At 41.5% G+C, this 14,387-nt stretch overlaps 1 protein-coding gene across 1 annotated transcript in view; it reads left to right on the plus strand.

The window, feature by feature from the left end:
• Positions 1-14,387, plus strand: part of zcchc24 (zinc finger, CCHC domain containing 24) — a 534,935-nt gene that overhangs the window by 145,981 nt on the left and 374,567 nt on the right. The window contains exon 3 of the mRNA XM_048616245.1: positions 8,106-8,270. Coding sequence (XP_048472202.1) covers positions 8,106-8,270 — 165 coding nt within the window. The remainder of the gene's footprint in view (positions 1-8,105; positions 8,271-14,387) is intronic.

The following is a 14,387-nucleotide window of genomic DNA, read 5'->3' on the forward strand; positions in this document are numbered from 1 at the left end:
GGCCCGAAACGTCAACCTTCCTGCTCCTCTGATGCTGCTTGGCCTGCTGTGTTCATCCAGCTCTACACCTTGTTATCTCAGATTCTCCAGCATCTGCAGTTCCTACTATCTCTGGCTGATTTTTACACCCTGTTTGGTGCCATTTGGAGATGGCAGGGTCAGAGCAAAATGGAGAGAGATCCCCTCTTCCGAGGAAGTCTGTTCTCCTGATGGATTAAAAAAAACAATGAGCTATGGGCACAACTTTTCAGGATCGGCAAGGCTCCAAGCTGCAGTGGTGAAAACTGATAGTTAGCCTACGTAAGGCAAAATGAAAATTGCCTGGACTTAAACCAAAACTGGTCTGCAGGCAATATTTGCAGATTAACATGGAAACTGACATCACTTCCGAACAATCCACACAGTCATAAGAAACCACCTTAATATCAGTAATGAGATAGTTGGAACTGCCGATGCTGGAGTCTGAAATAACAAGGTGTGGAGCTGGATGAACACATCAGCATCAGAGGAGCAGGAAAGCTGATGTTTCGGGTCTGGACCCTTCTTCAGAAAAAAAAATCAATAAAAACTCCTATCATTTTAAAATCCTCACTGTTGACTTAGAACACCTCCATGCCTTCATTCCCTGTCCTTATCTGTTACCTGCAGCTCTAAAACTTGTTGTGATCTCTGAACTAGACCATTTGCATACAATCTGTTTTCTTGTCACCCCCAGTGGAGGGTGTGACTTCTATAGCCAAACCCTTAAGCTCCAGAATTCTGTCCCCTCTCTCCTTTGTCAAGACACCAGTTAAAACCCACCTCTTGGGCCAAGATTTTGCAGCTCCTGTGCTAGTATCTCCTTAAGTGACTATTTGTCACATATTGTTTGATAATGCTCCCATGAAGTGCTTTTGAATGGCTTCTCACCCTAAAGGCACCATATAAATGAAAGCTATTGTTAGTGAGTAATTATCCCCTAATGGATTGCAAGGCTGTATTTGGCACATTATGATTCAGTCCCTGTGCAACACGGCAATTGCAGTAATTGTTACAATGATTTCAAATGACAGCTCGACAGTGTCAAACATTTAAATAAACAGCTGGGTGGGAAACCTAATGAGCTGGGGGATAAAAAACGAGTGACTTTTGAACTTTAAATGTGAGCTAGAGAGCCACAGCTAATCAAGCATTTTATTATTGAGAGGGAAACTGAGGCTGTTTAAGCTGACCACATTGACGGTCTTGAGGATGAACCTGTAGCATCCTTCACATAGGTTTTGTGAACTGACAGGTTACTGCCACAGAGTCCTGGATCATGTGCAAATCTTCAGAGGCAGGATCTTCTATTCCTGTGTTCCTAGTTAGATGAGGAGCTGACCCGAGACAAAATGGAATGCTTTAGTCCCGGCCTGATTTGAACTTACTCTCGTGATAGTTGGGGAGCATTTGCCCACTGACATCCTGAGTTAGAGAGGCAAAATAAGGTTGAAAAATTTGCCACTTCAACACACCACCATGATCCAGTGAAGCTCAGCACAAGCTGGAAGAAAGAACAGCACCTCACTTTCTGCTTGGGAACTCAACATCGAGTTCAACAATTTTAGAGCTCGAAGTACCTTCTCCCAAGTCCTTACCCCAAACCCCACACACTAGGCCTTGTTATCACATGGTCTGCTATTGCACACAACCCAATGTTGGCTACCAATAGACCCCATTAGTAGCTATTCTTTCTCCTAGGCTGATCGTTATCCACTCCTTTGTCTGGACAACTGTCCTGTCACTTTGGGTTCTATCTCCACCTATCGTTTACTCCTTACCCCCTCCCCTCACCCTATCTTCTGCACAAAAACCAACTTTTTCCTAGCTGCCGTCAACTGTGAGAAAGGGTCACTCAACCCGAGATGTTAACTCTGATTTCTCTCCACAGATGCTGTCAGACCTGCTGAGCTTTTCCAGCAATTTCTGTTTTTGTTTCTGAGTTCCAGCATCCACAGTTCTTTCAAGTTTTTATTGAGGTAAAATAAGGTGTTGGCCAATGTTGGCATTTCTTGATTGCTACCCAACAATAAAAGTTGGACAAAACAAGGGAGATCCTTTTAATACAAAGGACTGCTAATGCTCACTGTGAAAGCCCACCCAGGAAGATGCTCAGGGGGGCTTCTTGTGCTCCAGCAGTGAGGCAGGGAACCTATATTCAGAACATATGCAAGTCTATAGATTTCCTGAACACATGGGAAAAATGTTAAACGAAATTCATTCTGATCTGTCTTTAAACCAAGCACTCCTTTGAAGAAGGTAATATAATTATACATTACAGCCTTAAAGGCCCACACACTTCCACAATTGCAGGAGGAATGATGCAATGGAATAAACTTCAATTCTTGTAAATGGTGCTTCTTTTGACATAACGTAAATAGAGAAAGCCATTCAGCCCCTTGATTCTGCTCCACCATGCTGATTAATTGTTGCTGATCTTCTACCTCAACTCCGCGTTCCTGCCTTATTCCCACAGTGATTAATTCAGATTCCAAAAATCAATTGATCAATTGTTCAATCTATCCTGGAATACATTCATTGATGGAGCATCCACAGATTCTTTGACTCAAAACTTCCAAAGATTCACATGGAACAGTTTCTCAACTTTTAATCCTGAGAATGAGATCCAGCCAGGGGAAAGCAGCATGTACTCTACTGAGATGTGAAATAATTTGTTATAGTTTAATCAGTTCAGCTCTCACTCTGCTGACCTCAATTAGATCAGTCCACTTTACTCAATCACATTTCACAGGACAGCTCTCTCATCTGAGAGATTCCACTTAGTGAAGTCTTGTTGCTTCCTCTCAAAGGCAGAGATATCCTTCCTTGGGTATGGATATCAAATCCATATACAATCCTCCAGTGGTAAGAGTTCAGTTAGTTCAGTTGGCCGGACGGCTGGTTTCCATAGATCCCTACAGCATGGAAACAGGCCATTTAGCCCAACAAGTCCATGCCAACCCTCTGAAGAGCATCCCACCCAGACTCAGTCCCCTACCTATCCCTGTAACCCTGCATTTCCCATGGCTAATCCACCTAACTTACATATCCCTGGACACTATGGGCAATTTAGCATGGCCAATTCACCTAGCTTGGACAGCTCTGGATGTGGGAAGAAACCGGAACACCCAGAGGAATCCTGTGCAGGCTCGGGGAGAATGTGCAAACTCCACACTGACGGCTGCCCGAGGCTGGAATTGAATCCGAGTCCCTGGTGCTGTGAGGCAGCAGTAATAACCGCTGAGCCACCGTGCCACCTAGTTTGCTATGCGTCGTGACACCAATAGCGTGGGTTCAAATCCTGCATTGGCTGAGGTTACCAATGCTCCTTCTCAACCTCGTCCCTTACCTGAGACATTATAATGCCCAGGTTAAACTCACCACCAAACATCTTTCTAATGAAAGAGAAGCCCTGTTGTCCTCTGGGACTATGGTGACTTTATTCCAAATGTGGTTGTATTCAATTCCTACATGATTGGAGCAAGAATTCCTTACTTTTACACTCCAGCGCCCGCAGTCTCCCCAAAAACAATGTCCCTTCCACCACCCGAACCTCCCCTTGTCTTAATTGTTTGATGCGCCATCTGTTAATGTGAATTGATTTGTTTCCAGGAACACCCGAGCCACTCTGAAAACTTTTATCCTAACCAGTTCTATGGTAATCTAGAAATGTGTAATGCTATTACAAATTTTCTATCCACACATGTGTTCATGTTGCATTTTTATCAGTCCTTTTTGGAAACAATCTTTTTGTTACAAATACCCATCTCCACATTAACAATGGAAACTGCCTGTTAGTGCAGTACTGAGCGAGTGCTAAACTGTCAGAGGTGCCACCTTGTAGCTGAAACACTAAAGGAAATCTCCAACAAGTAGGTGTAAAAGATCCATCTGTTTGGAAAAAATATGAGGGGAGTATTCACCTGGCCTTTTAGCTGGCATCTAGAAAAGGCTTTCTGGTCATTTCCAACATTAATTGTTTGAGGGGAGCTTGCTGTATGCAACTCAACTGCTGTGAGTCCAGCATTACAGTATCGATAACTCTTCAAAAGTACTTAATTGGTTATAAACTACTTTAGCACACACTGAGGTTGTGAAAGGCACTATATAAACGCAAGTCTTTCTGTATAAATGCAAGTATGCTCTGTACTTCTACCTAACAGGGTTAGAATTTTTTTTTGGTTCAGATAATAATTCCAATGATATGACGTGCAGAGAGAAAGTAATGTCAGTGCAGAAATGCTGTATGTAAACAAACTCAAGTTCGCTTAAAATAATTGTTTAGAATTAGCTCTGATATGTCAGGCATTAGCTGTTATTAGTGTGATGGAATGCCATTAAGGGAAGGGTTCTAGACTGTACTGTCCACAATAAACTTTGGAGCCATTAATAACTAGCCCATGGAGATGGCCTTTAGAGGAGGGTTGGATGGTCAGCACTATAAATGATAACACCAACATATTTCACTTCCTTTCGCAGTTACTGTTAATACTCACTTGCCCTCCAAGGCCATAATATAAATAATGACTGTTATTATCATCCAGAACAAATAAAAAAACTAATCCGGTTGTTTGTGATGACCTTTGTTGAGATGGAAATATTGGGTAGATTACTGGGAGGACAATCTGCTTTTCTTTGATTTGTGCTGATGATTTTTTTTTAAACAAGTACCTGAGCAGGTTAGGTAAGATTAGTTACCATTAGATCCAAGACCAATAATGTAGCACTCCGTCAAATTCTTGCCCTGCCACATTTGCCGAGGATATGTGTGCAAGTACTGGAGTAATGCTCGTTACCGTGAGGTATCTCAATCATTGTTCCCCTTACTTAGGTTTGAGATCCCACAATTCTCCCACAATTCTTTTATATCTCGTATCTATGGTAGCTCCTCATCTGCAAGCAGAGGTTGAATTGCCAATAGCTACGATTTTAGTCTTCTCAACTTTACAGTGGCCTCCAGGATGGATTGAAAAATGGAAGGAATTCACTTCAAGGGTGTGAGACATGGTGATTGACAACAAAACAGTTAGTAACACGAGGACATTCCCCACCTCTGCTCCACATGAAATACTACAAATATTTGTGGGATGGAAATATTTGATTCATGATCAGTACAATGTTTGTAACAACAGTGATGCTCAAATTCCTCTGCTTGTTATTCTAATGAATTTACTAAGTCATCAAAAAATATAGACATTAACCAATGCCTGGAATAGCACATAGAGGAATTCTGTGGTAAATGCAATGGCACATTTGCTCCACCCTCGGTTTCCATGGCTTCAGTTGGCTATTCCCCATGATTTGAAATTCCTTAACCCTATGCCTGTCCACCTCTCTACCTCACTTTCCTCTTTAAAGGATTCCTTAAAATCCAGCCTTTTTGACCAAGCATCTGGTCTTGAGGTCTGATCTCTCCCTACATCGCTGGGTGTCATACTTTATTTTATTATCCTCCTGTTCAGCGTCTTGGAGCATTTCATTATATAGTACTAAGGTTGCTATATAAATATAAGTTGTTGTTGACCAGTCATGCTTAAAGAATGACTTGTATTTACAGAAGACCTTTCACACCTTGGGGCATTCCAAAATGCTTTATAGCCAATGAAATTTTATTCTTGAAACGTATCCACTTTTTGCATCTGTGGAAATTAGTTCAAACTATCTTTTTGGTACAAAGGGCTTCCTACTCTTCAAGTAATTGAAGGTACTACAATAATGTTATTGAGGCTACACTTAAATGTAGATCTTAAAGTACAGACTGGATTTCAAAACACCCTCTATTCTTAGACAGGATGCAGTCTGATATATCTGACTTATAAGAAATATTGAAACACATTTTGCAACCCTTGCTTATTGTAACTTTCATATTGCAATGTTTGCGTTAGTCAGCCACACTCCCTTAATCCCACTGAAATATCAGTTAGAGTGGTTGTTTTGTTTGAACCCTGTATCTTTTTTCATCCACTTTAAATGAAACCTTTGTAACAATGAGCTAAAAGACTAACTTCAGAATGTATCTTGTATAGGCATTTCCTTAGATTTAGGCAGATGGACAAACATTTGCCGTGTATGTAGATTCTATTTGTTAAATAAAATTGTTACGAGCTTATCTTGCACACTGTGTTCACAGTAGATTGGAGGTTACACTGCTTTATAATAATATGTAACAGACTGCCTATCCTTCTGCTGTTGAGTAGAAGACTGGCAAGGGGCTAATTTTGTGCTGTTTTTTAAGAAAGGCTATATAGAAAAAGCCAGGGAACTATACGCCAGTGAGCCTGACATCAGGGGTTGGTAAGTTGTTGGAGGTAATTCTGGGAGACAGGATTTATATGCATTCTGAAAGGCAAGGACAGATTAGAGATAGTCAGAATGTGGAAAAACGTGTGTCTGAAACTTGATTGAGTTTTTTGAAGAGGTGACCAAGAAGATAGATGAAGGCAGAGCTGTAGACATTGTCTACATGCACTTCAGCAAGGCCTTTAACAAGGTTCCACACGGCAGACTGGTTAGTACGGTTAGATAGCGTGGGATCGAGGGAGAGGTAGCCAAATGGATACAAAATTGGCTTGGCTGTAGGAAACAAGAAGGTGGTGGTAGAGGATTGTTTGATCAGACTGGAGGTCTGTGACCAGTGATGTGCTGCAATAATTGGTGCTGGGTCCACTGTTGTTTGTCATTTGTATAAATGATTTGGATGAGAATATAGGAGGCATGCTTAGTAAGTTTACGGATGGCACCAAAATTGCTGGTATAGTGGACAGTGAAGAAGGTTGTCTAAGAGTATAATGAGTTCTTGATCTGCTGGGCAAGGGGCTGAGGAATGGCAAATGGATTTTAATTTAGATAAATGCGAGGTGTTGTATTTTGGAAAGACAAACCAGGGCAGGACTTATACAGTTAATGGCAGGGCCTAGGGAATGTTCTCAGAGAGACCTAGGGGTGCAGGTAAATAGTTCCTTGAAAATGGTGTCACAGATAAAACAGGGTGATGAAGAAGACATTTGACACACTTGCCTTCATTGGTTAGAGCATTGAGTATAGGAGTTGGAATGTCATGTTGCAACTGTACAAGACGTTTGGAGTACTATGTATTGTTCTGGTCACCCTCCTACAGGAAGGATGTTATTAAACCAGAAAGGATACAGAGAAGATTTATAAGGATGTTACTGGGACTAGAAGGTTTAAGTTGTAGGGATAGGCTGGGACTTTTTCCCTGGAGCATAGAAGGCTGACAGATGAACTTATAGAGGATTATATAATCATGAGGAGCATGGATAGAATAAACAGCCAAGGTCTTTTCCCCAAGGTGGGGGTGTCTGAAACTAGAGGGCACAGGGTTAAGGTCAGAGGAGAAAGATTTAAAAGGGACCTGAGGGGCAGCTTTTTCACACAGATGGTGGTACGTACTGCCAGAAGAAGTGATAGAGGCAAGTACAATTACAACATTTGAAAGGCATTTGGATATGAATAGGAAAGGCTTAGAGGGAAATGGGCCAAGTGCAGGCAAATGGGACTAGTTCAGTTTAGGAAATGTGATCAATATGAATGAGTTGAACTGAAGTGTCTGTTTCCATGCTGTATGATTCTGTGATTCTACACAATGGCTGGAGGCAATGCCTGCAGATACATAGATACCAGTTGCTGTTCTGATGTAAGTTGGGATGTAGGTTGGCAATAGCATATAAATCCTTGTCTCCCAGTCCCTCTGATCAAGGTCAGGTTACTAATGTCAGGAGAAATCCAAAGAAACCAAAGCATTTATTTCTTTTGAATGAAAATCCTACTGTTGGCTAACTATCTCTTTGAATGTGATTTGAGCTATTTCATGCAAAGTTTGAAGAGGTGAAACTTTCAAATCTGACCAGCATCTTGTTTATCAACAGCCAGATATTTTCCTCATGCGACATGTTGCAAACAAATCTTTATGTTTTAAAATGAAATCTCACCATGCATATTCTTAATAAAATTCACCTGGTGATTTAAATGGACTATGTCGAAATTTGCTCACCACCTGACTTGGAGATACCTTGGCTGGCAGGCGTTGCCATTTTAATGTATGCGTTTTGTGTCTGTTCCTTTGCCAGGCACGCCCCAAAGGAGAAGGCCTGACCCCTTACCAGGGCAAGAAACGCTGCTTCGGTGAATACAAGTGCCCCAAGTGCAAGAGGAAATGGATGAGCGGCAACTCATGGGCAAACATGGGCCAGGAATGCATCAAGTGCCACATCAATGTTTACCCCCACAAGCAGGTACTTACCCTAAAACTGACCCAATCGCACATCACCAAGTACGGCTCTTCGATCATTAGACTGCATGAAACACTGGCAACCTTTGCTCCCCTCTTAAACAGCCCTAACTTGAGTTGAACTACTGAAGTTCCTTACCTTACTTGCTTAAAGTTTGCCGATGACCCAATTCACAGAAGGGTAGCTTTTAGAAAAATTACAGATGTGCACGTTGTTGCACCCACCATGGACAAAAGTCAAGGAAGAACTTGAAGTTCTTGAAGCAACCTTCACTATCTTGGGATGTCCCAAAAATACTTCACAGCCAATCAGACACTTGGAAGTCTGGTCATTGCTGCAATGTCAGAAACATGGCTACCAGTTTAAACCTAGCAAGTTCCCACAAGCAGCGAAGAGATAAATCATCCTATAATCTGTTTTATTGATATTAATAGAGGGATAAAAATCAGCCAGGAATCTGGGAGAAATGCACTGCCCCCTTTCAAATAAAACAAGCAATTTTTTTTGCCTACCTGAGGGAGCAGATGCGACATTAAATCAATGTCTCATTTGAAAGATGGCATTTCTGACAATGCAGCATTCCCTCAGACAGCGCTGGCTGTCAGTTTAGATAACATACACAAGTCTGTACAACTGGCCTTAAACCCAGAACATTAGGCCAAATGATATCTACAGCTGACAGTTACAGTGGAAGGGAGAGGATTGGTTAGTTCAGTTGGCTCGATGGCTGGTTTGCAATGCAGAGAGATACCAACAGCATGGGTTCAGTTCGCACACTGGCTGAGGTTACCATGAAGGACTCTCCTTCTCGAACTCTCCCCATGCCTGAGGCGTGCTGACCGTCAGGTTAAACCACCTCCAGTTGTCTCTCTCTAATGAGAGAGCAGCCCCATGGTCTGGCAAGACGATGACAACTTTACCTTTTTAATGTGGAAGAGTTCAGTTAGTGTGGAAAATCTTAAATGAGCGATATGGATAGATTTTTCTAGGAGTGGGAAGTTGAGGAGTATTGCTGTTAGCACTGTCCAGGTGAATGATTTGGGTCTTTGCTCGTGTCTGTTCCTGTATTATTGACCTCAATAATAAGGGTAGGAGCAACAAGTCTCTCAAGTTAGCCTGGCCCATGTTCCAGAACACTTTGGCAGTGAGGGGGGTGCTAGGTGACTGTCTAACACTGGTGCACATAATGTAAGCACAATGCAATGTCACGGAAGCAGTTGTTTTTAGCAAAGACAGAACAAGCCCTGTCAAACAAGGCAGCTGGGTTCACCCTCTGATCCTAACGTTCTATTAACATGAAAAGCAAAAAGGCAGAAAGGTCCCTGTCATTTCAGGACAAGCTTTTAATCTTCAGAATCTTTTTGATCATATATTCAATAAGTGTGAGAGACACCTGGTGGTACAGAGATATATTACAAACCTCTGTTGAATTCTGCTCCACACACCACAGCCAAACACTATCTTCAATGAATTCCTTGTTAAGTGTCCTACAATGCATACCACATGGAAGGAAATTGTGATTTGGGGAAAACACCTGGCAGATTTATAACAAAATTGCTGCTAAACTCATCCTTGTAGTGTCCTCCTGGACATAGAGCAGTCTTGACAGTGAAACAATCAACCTTTGAAAACAGTAACAGCTGGCAATTATAGTCATTCATTCAGTCCCCCTTTTCTGATGCGTTACGGCTCAGATCCGGGGCAGGAGAAATTTGAACCTAGAACTTCTGGTCCCAAGATAGGGACACTGGCACTGCACCACAAGATCCTCCAGCAGGTAATTATATAGTGACTTTAGCAAAGGAAAAATGTTCACAGGAATGTGAAAAATTGCCACCAAGTTGCACAAAGAGATATCAAAGCAGGTGATCAATAACTTGATCATGTAGGTAGTTTTTAAGGAACACTGGGAGAAATGCCCTGCCACCTTTCAATAGTGCCAACCAATCTTTCTTTTTACCCGCCTGAGAGAGTAGATGCGATGTTGACTTTGTGTTATTTGAAAGGTGGTACTTCTGAAAGTGCAGCTGGACCTGCAGTGTCAGTCTAGATGACTCCCCCCAGACTGTGCAATGGATCTTGAATCCAGAATATTAGGCTAAATGATAGCTGACAGTTAAAGTGGAAGAGTTCAGATAGTGTGGAAAAAGAGGTGAATTGGATAGGTTTTTCAGGGACTGGAGAGAGGTGGAGGGGTTTATGGATGGATGACTGACATGAGCTTACAACTCAAGCATTAGCAAAATTTCACACAGTTTGTTCAGGTGAGTTGAAGTGTTGAGGAATTGGATGCTCATCAGTATTGAACCTTCATTGTACCCTTTTCATTTAGAAAATAGGAGGATGGATTTTCCACCTCACCAGTTGTGATGTGATACATTATCCATCAGGAAATGCTCAAGTGCTGCCTATAATTGATTATTTATGGATATTAGTGAGAGGAAAACTGTGGGCAGTGTATCTCCAATCTTATTTTTCAGTCCTAGCAGTGGGTGAGATACCTTGCAGGGCAGAGGGTCTCCAAATATCTACTTGAACAATTCAAAGGTTCCCAATATTCGGCTCAGCTTCAGAGAGGCAAACCAGAATACACTGATTAGCATTTATGGTCAACACATTAATTGAAAAATGGTCTTGTGTAAAGATTGAAATGACTTAGTCTAAACCACTAGACCAAAAATATCTGAACTGAAAAATATCTGAACTTTTAAAGAATATGCATTTGTTTCTGAGATGTGACATAGTTGGCTAAGTTAACATTAACTGTCCAACCTTAATTGCCCAGATGATAGTTAAGAGTCAACCACATTGCTGCAGGTCTGGAGTCACATGTAGGCCAGACCAGGTAAGGATGGCAGATTTCCTTCTCTAAAGGGCATTAGTGAGCTGCTCGTGTGAACACAAAGCTCTATGATAAGGGAAGACCAGAATCACACAGAGGTATTTCTTGAAGGTCAGCATTGGAGGATATGGCCTTATTTTCTGGTCAACGTACAGTTGTTTCTAGATGCCTGAAGATGTGTTAGATGTGGTGGGAATGGGGTGGAGTACTGGGGGAGAATGTGCACTATCACTTTCTCCCCCAGTACTCCACCCCCAACCCCCACTATTGCATAAATGCTGCCCACTCCACACTTTGCATCAGCTCTGATGAAAAGTCACCTAGAATTGAAACATTAGCTTGCTCTGTCTCCATAGATGCTGCCAGATCTGTTGCGGCTTCCAGCATTTTTTTTTTGTCTTGTTTTCAGCATAGATTCCAGCATCTGCAGTAATTTGCTTCTAATATTTCATTGCTGTTTGTGGGAACTTGCTGTCAGCTGTCACACTTCCTTCCATACAACAATGACTGCATTTCAGAAATACGTCATTGATTGTAAAATGCTTTGTAATGCCTGCCTGGCGTTAATAGTGTATAAAAGCAAACCTTCTTTTAAAATCTAAACTTTTAAGGTACATGTTGTGAAGTGCAAACAATGCATAAGACTTAAAAAATTAACTTCATCTCCCTCATTTGTTTTCGCTTTAATGACTATACTACAACAATAAGGTAGAAAGAGCCTGTGTTTATATAGTGCCTTTCATAGCCACAGCCAATGAAAAGTACTTCTGAACTCTAGTCACTTCTGTAATGTGAGAGAACATAGCAGACAATCTACGCACAGCAATGAAGTAAATTACCAGTTCCATCTGTTCAATGCAAGTATGAAGTTAAGCCTGACAGATACATCACGCCGATATTTTCAAATATAATGGATAAGATGTGACAGACAAAAATAACCACTGGTTGGAAGACGGATCAATTCAGCCACACAGTTAAACTTTGTATCTTTTCATCTCTTCAATGTTGCTCCTTTGCAGTCACAGAACGGAGACAGGCAGTCCCTGGGTTGTGATTGGGTTCTGTTCTGGAGCCTGTTTGCACATCAATTTGTACGCAAGTTAGGACACAATGCAGGACAATGTAGAGCAGCCGTTTGTAACTACAGTACGTCAAGTCTTTAAAATAACACCCTTGTATGGGATCACATTCGTAAGTGTGAGCATTTGTGTAACTCGTACATCAGGGATCTCCGTATCTCCAAATATGCTTCTTCATAAAAGGTGGATGAACCTTATTTAATGTAACTTATTATTTGATCAAACCTCATTCATTTATTGGTGGTATAGTCACTGCCTGAGTAATCTAGATATCTAATGCCCTATAGGGAAGGAAATCTGTCATCCTTACCTGGTCTGGCCTACATGTGCCTCCAGACCCACAGCAATGTGGTTGGCACTGACTGCCCTGTAAAGAGGTTTAGGAAGTCACTAAGTTCAAGGGCAATTAGGGAAGGGCAACAAATGTCGGCACTCCCACACCCAGGAAAGAATAAAAAAATCTTCGTTTGGCAATGGAGACAATTGAAAAAAAAGCTTGCATTTATAGAGCGCCTTTCATGTCTTACATCCCAAAGTACTTTACAACTAATGACGCAATCAAGGTTGTAATGTAGGAAGTGCAGGCAGCATCCAATTTGTGCACAGCAAGCTCCCACAAGCAACACTGTAATAACGATAAGATCATCTGTTCTAGTGATATTGACTGGGGGATCGATATTGGCAAGGAGACCAGGGAGAATTTTCCTAGTCTTCCTTGAAATACTGTGATGGGATCTTCATATCCATTTGAGAGAGGGAATGTGGCCTCAGTCTGACATCTCACCATCGACCTTTTACAAAGTCGGCATCTCCAACAATTGCAGCATTCTATTGGTGCTTGACCAGAGTGTCAGTCTCTGTTTTGATGCTCAAGTCCTAGAATGGGAGTTGAACCCATAACCTCTGACTCGGACCTGAGGGTGCTGCCAACTGAACCACAGCCACTAATGATTAACGTTTCTCAGTAAAGCAGCAAAATACCCAAAACACTTGCCCCTGTGTTGCACTGGCAGGTTTTGTACCAGAGTGTCCTATGATCACAGAGTATAAGGAGGCCATTTGGTCCATTGTTCCTCTGCTGGATTATGCCTGTCTCTGTACACAGGCCTCCTGTGCCAAGACGGTGAATGGTGGAGGTGGGGGATGGACGTGAAAGAAGGAATTTGATGGCGGGCTCCAAGGAAACAGACCCTTGGGAAAAGCAGACTTGCAAGCCCTTTCAGTAGCACATTTCATAGGGGAAACAGAATATAATTTATAGTCTGTGCATGTTCCTATTTCTAGCTATATTTCTGCAGTTGTAGAGTTCTGACAGTGATGGATATGGTTGTGCTGTTGTGCTCCAGTGCATTGTGACATTTTTTCAGCACAAAAAACATAGAATATGTGCCTGCCCAGATCTTTTTGATTTCAACTATCATTTGGGAGGAAGAAAAGGGGAAACCTGTAAAAAGAGGCAAAGGAATTCCTGTGTAACAGAGGGGAGTGTGAAGGGAGTTTGACATCGGACAAAACTAAAGCAAATCCTGCCTTTCACTGGAGCATAGAGACAGCTCTTCTGTCCTTTCAATTTGACAGGACCATAGTGTGTTGCACATGAGAAGGAGAAGTACCCATAAGACAAGTAAATGCTCCTACCTAATGCACAGATCTGGGATCAATTAGTAACCATGAAAAGAATTTCAGGGAAAAGCAATTTGTTACAATTTAAAATTGCTCTTGCTTAGGTGGGAAAGGTCCAGATAAAAGAAACCATGAATGTTAGAATGAGATTATTGTAATGTGAGAGAGATTCTTGTGTCAGTTTGCTTATAAATAGTAGAAAAAGTTAGCACAACAACAACAACTTCAGCACTCTATAACAGCAAAAATTCCTGTAAAAAAAATGCAGCTATTCTCTAATGATAATTGAATATAATGGAAAAATATTTCAAACAAAGGTGCTTGATGTGTTAATGAGTCTATTCAGCATAGTTCTGCGAGCACATTTAGTTTTTAGAATAATTCATCTTTGTATCCTGAACAACTCATGTTATTCTGTATCTGGGCTTCCAGAAGAGTTTTGTCTGTGTCTTTTAGGCAAGACAGTGGTTTCCTAGTGAAACATTAAAACCAATGATGCAGCCAACTGCAGCTTGCATTTTTGTACAATTGCCTAACTATATGTATAGCACGTATATATTTATGTAGTACCCTTAA

The sequence above is a fragment of the Rhincodon typus genome, chromosome 34 (genome assembly GCF_021869965.1).
Source record: "Rhincodon typus isolate 14 chromosome 34, sRhiTyp1.1, whole genome shotgun sequence".
In the NCBI taxonomy this organism is placed as follows: domain Eukaryota; kingdom Metazoa; phylum Chordata; class Chondrichthyes; order Orectolobiformes; family Rhincodontidae; genus Rhincodon; species Rhincodon typus.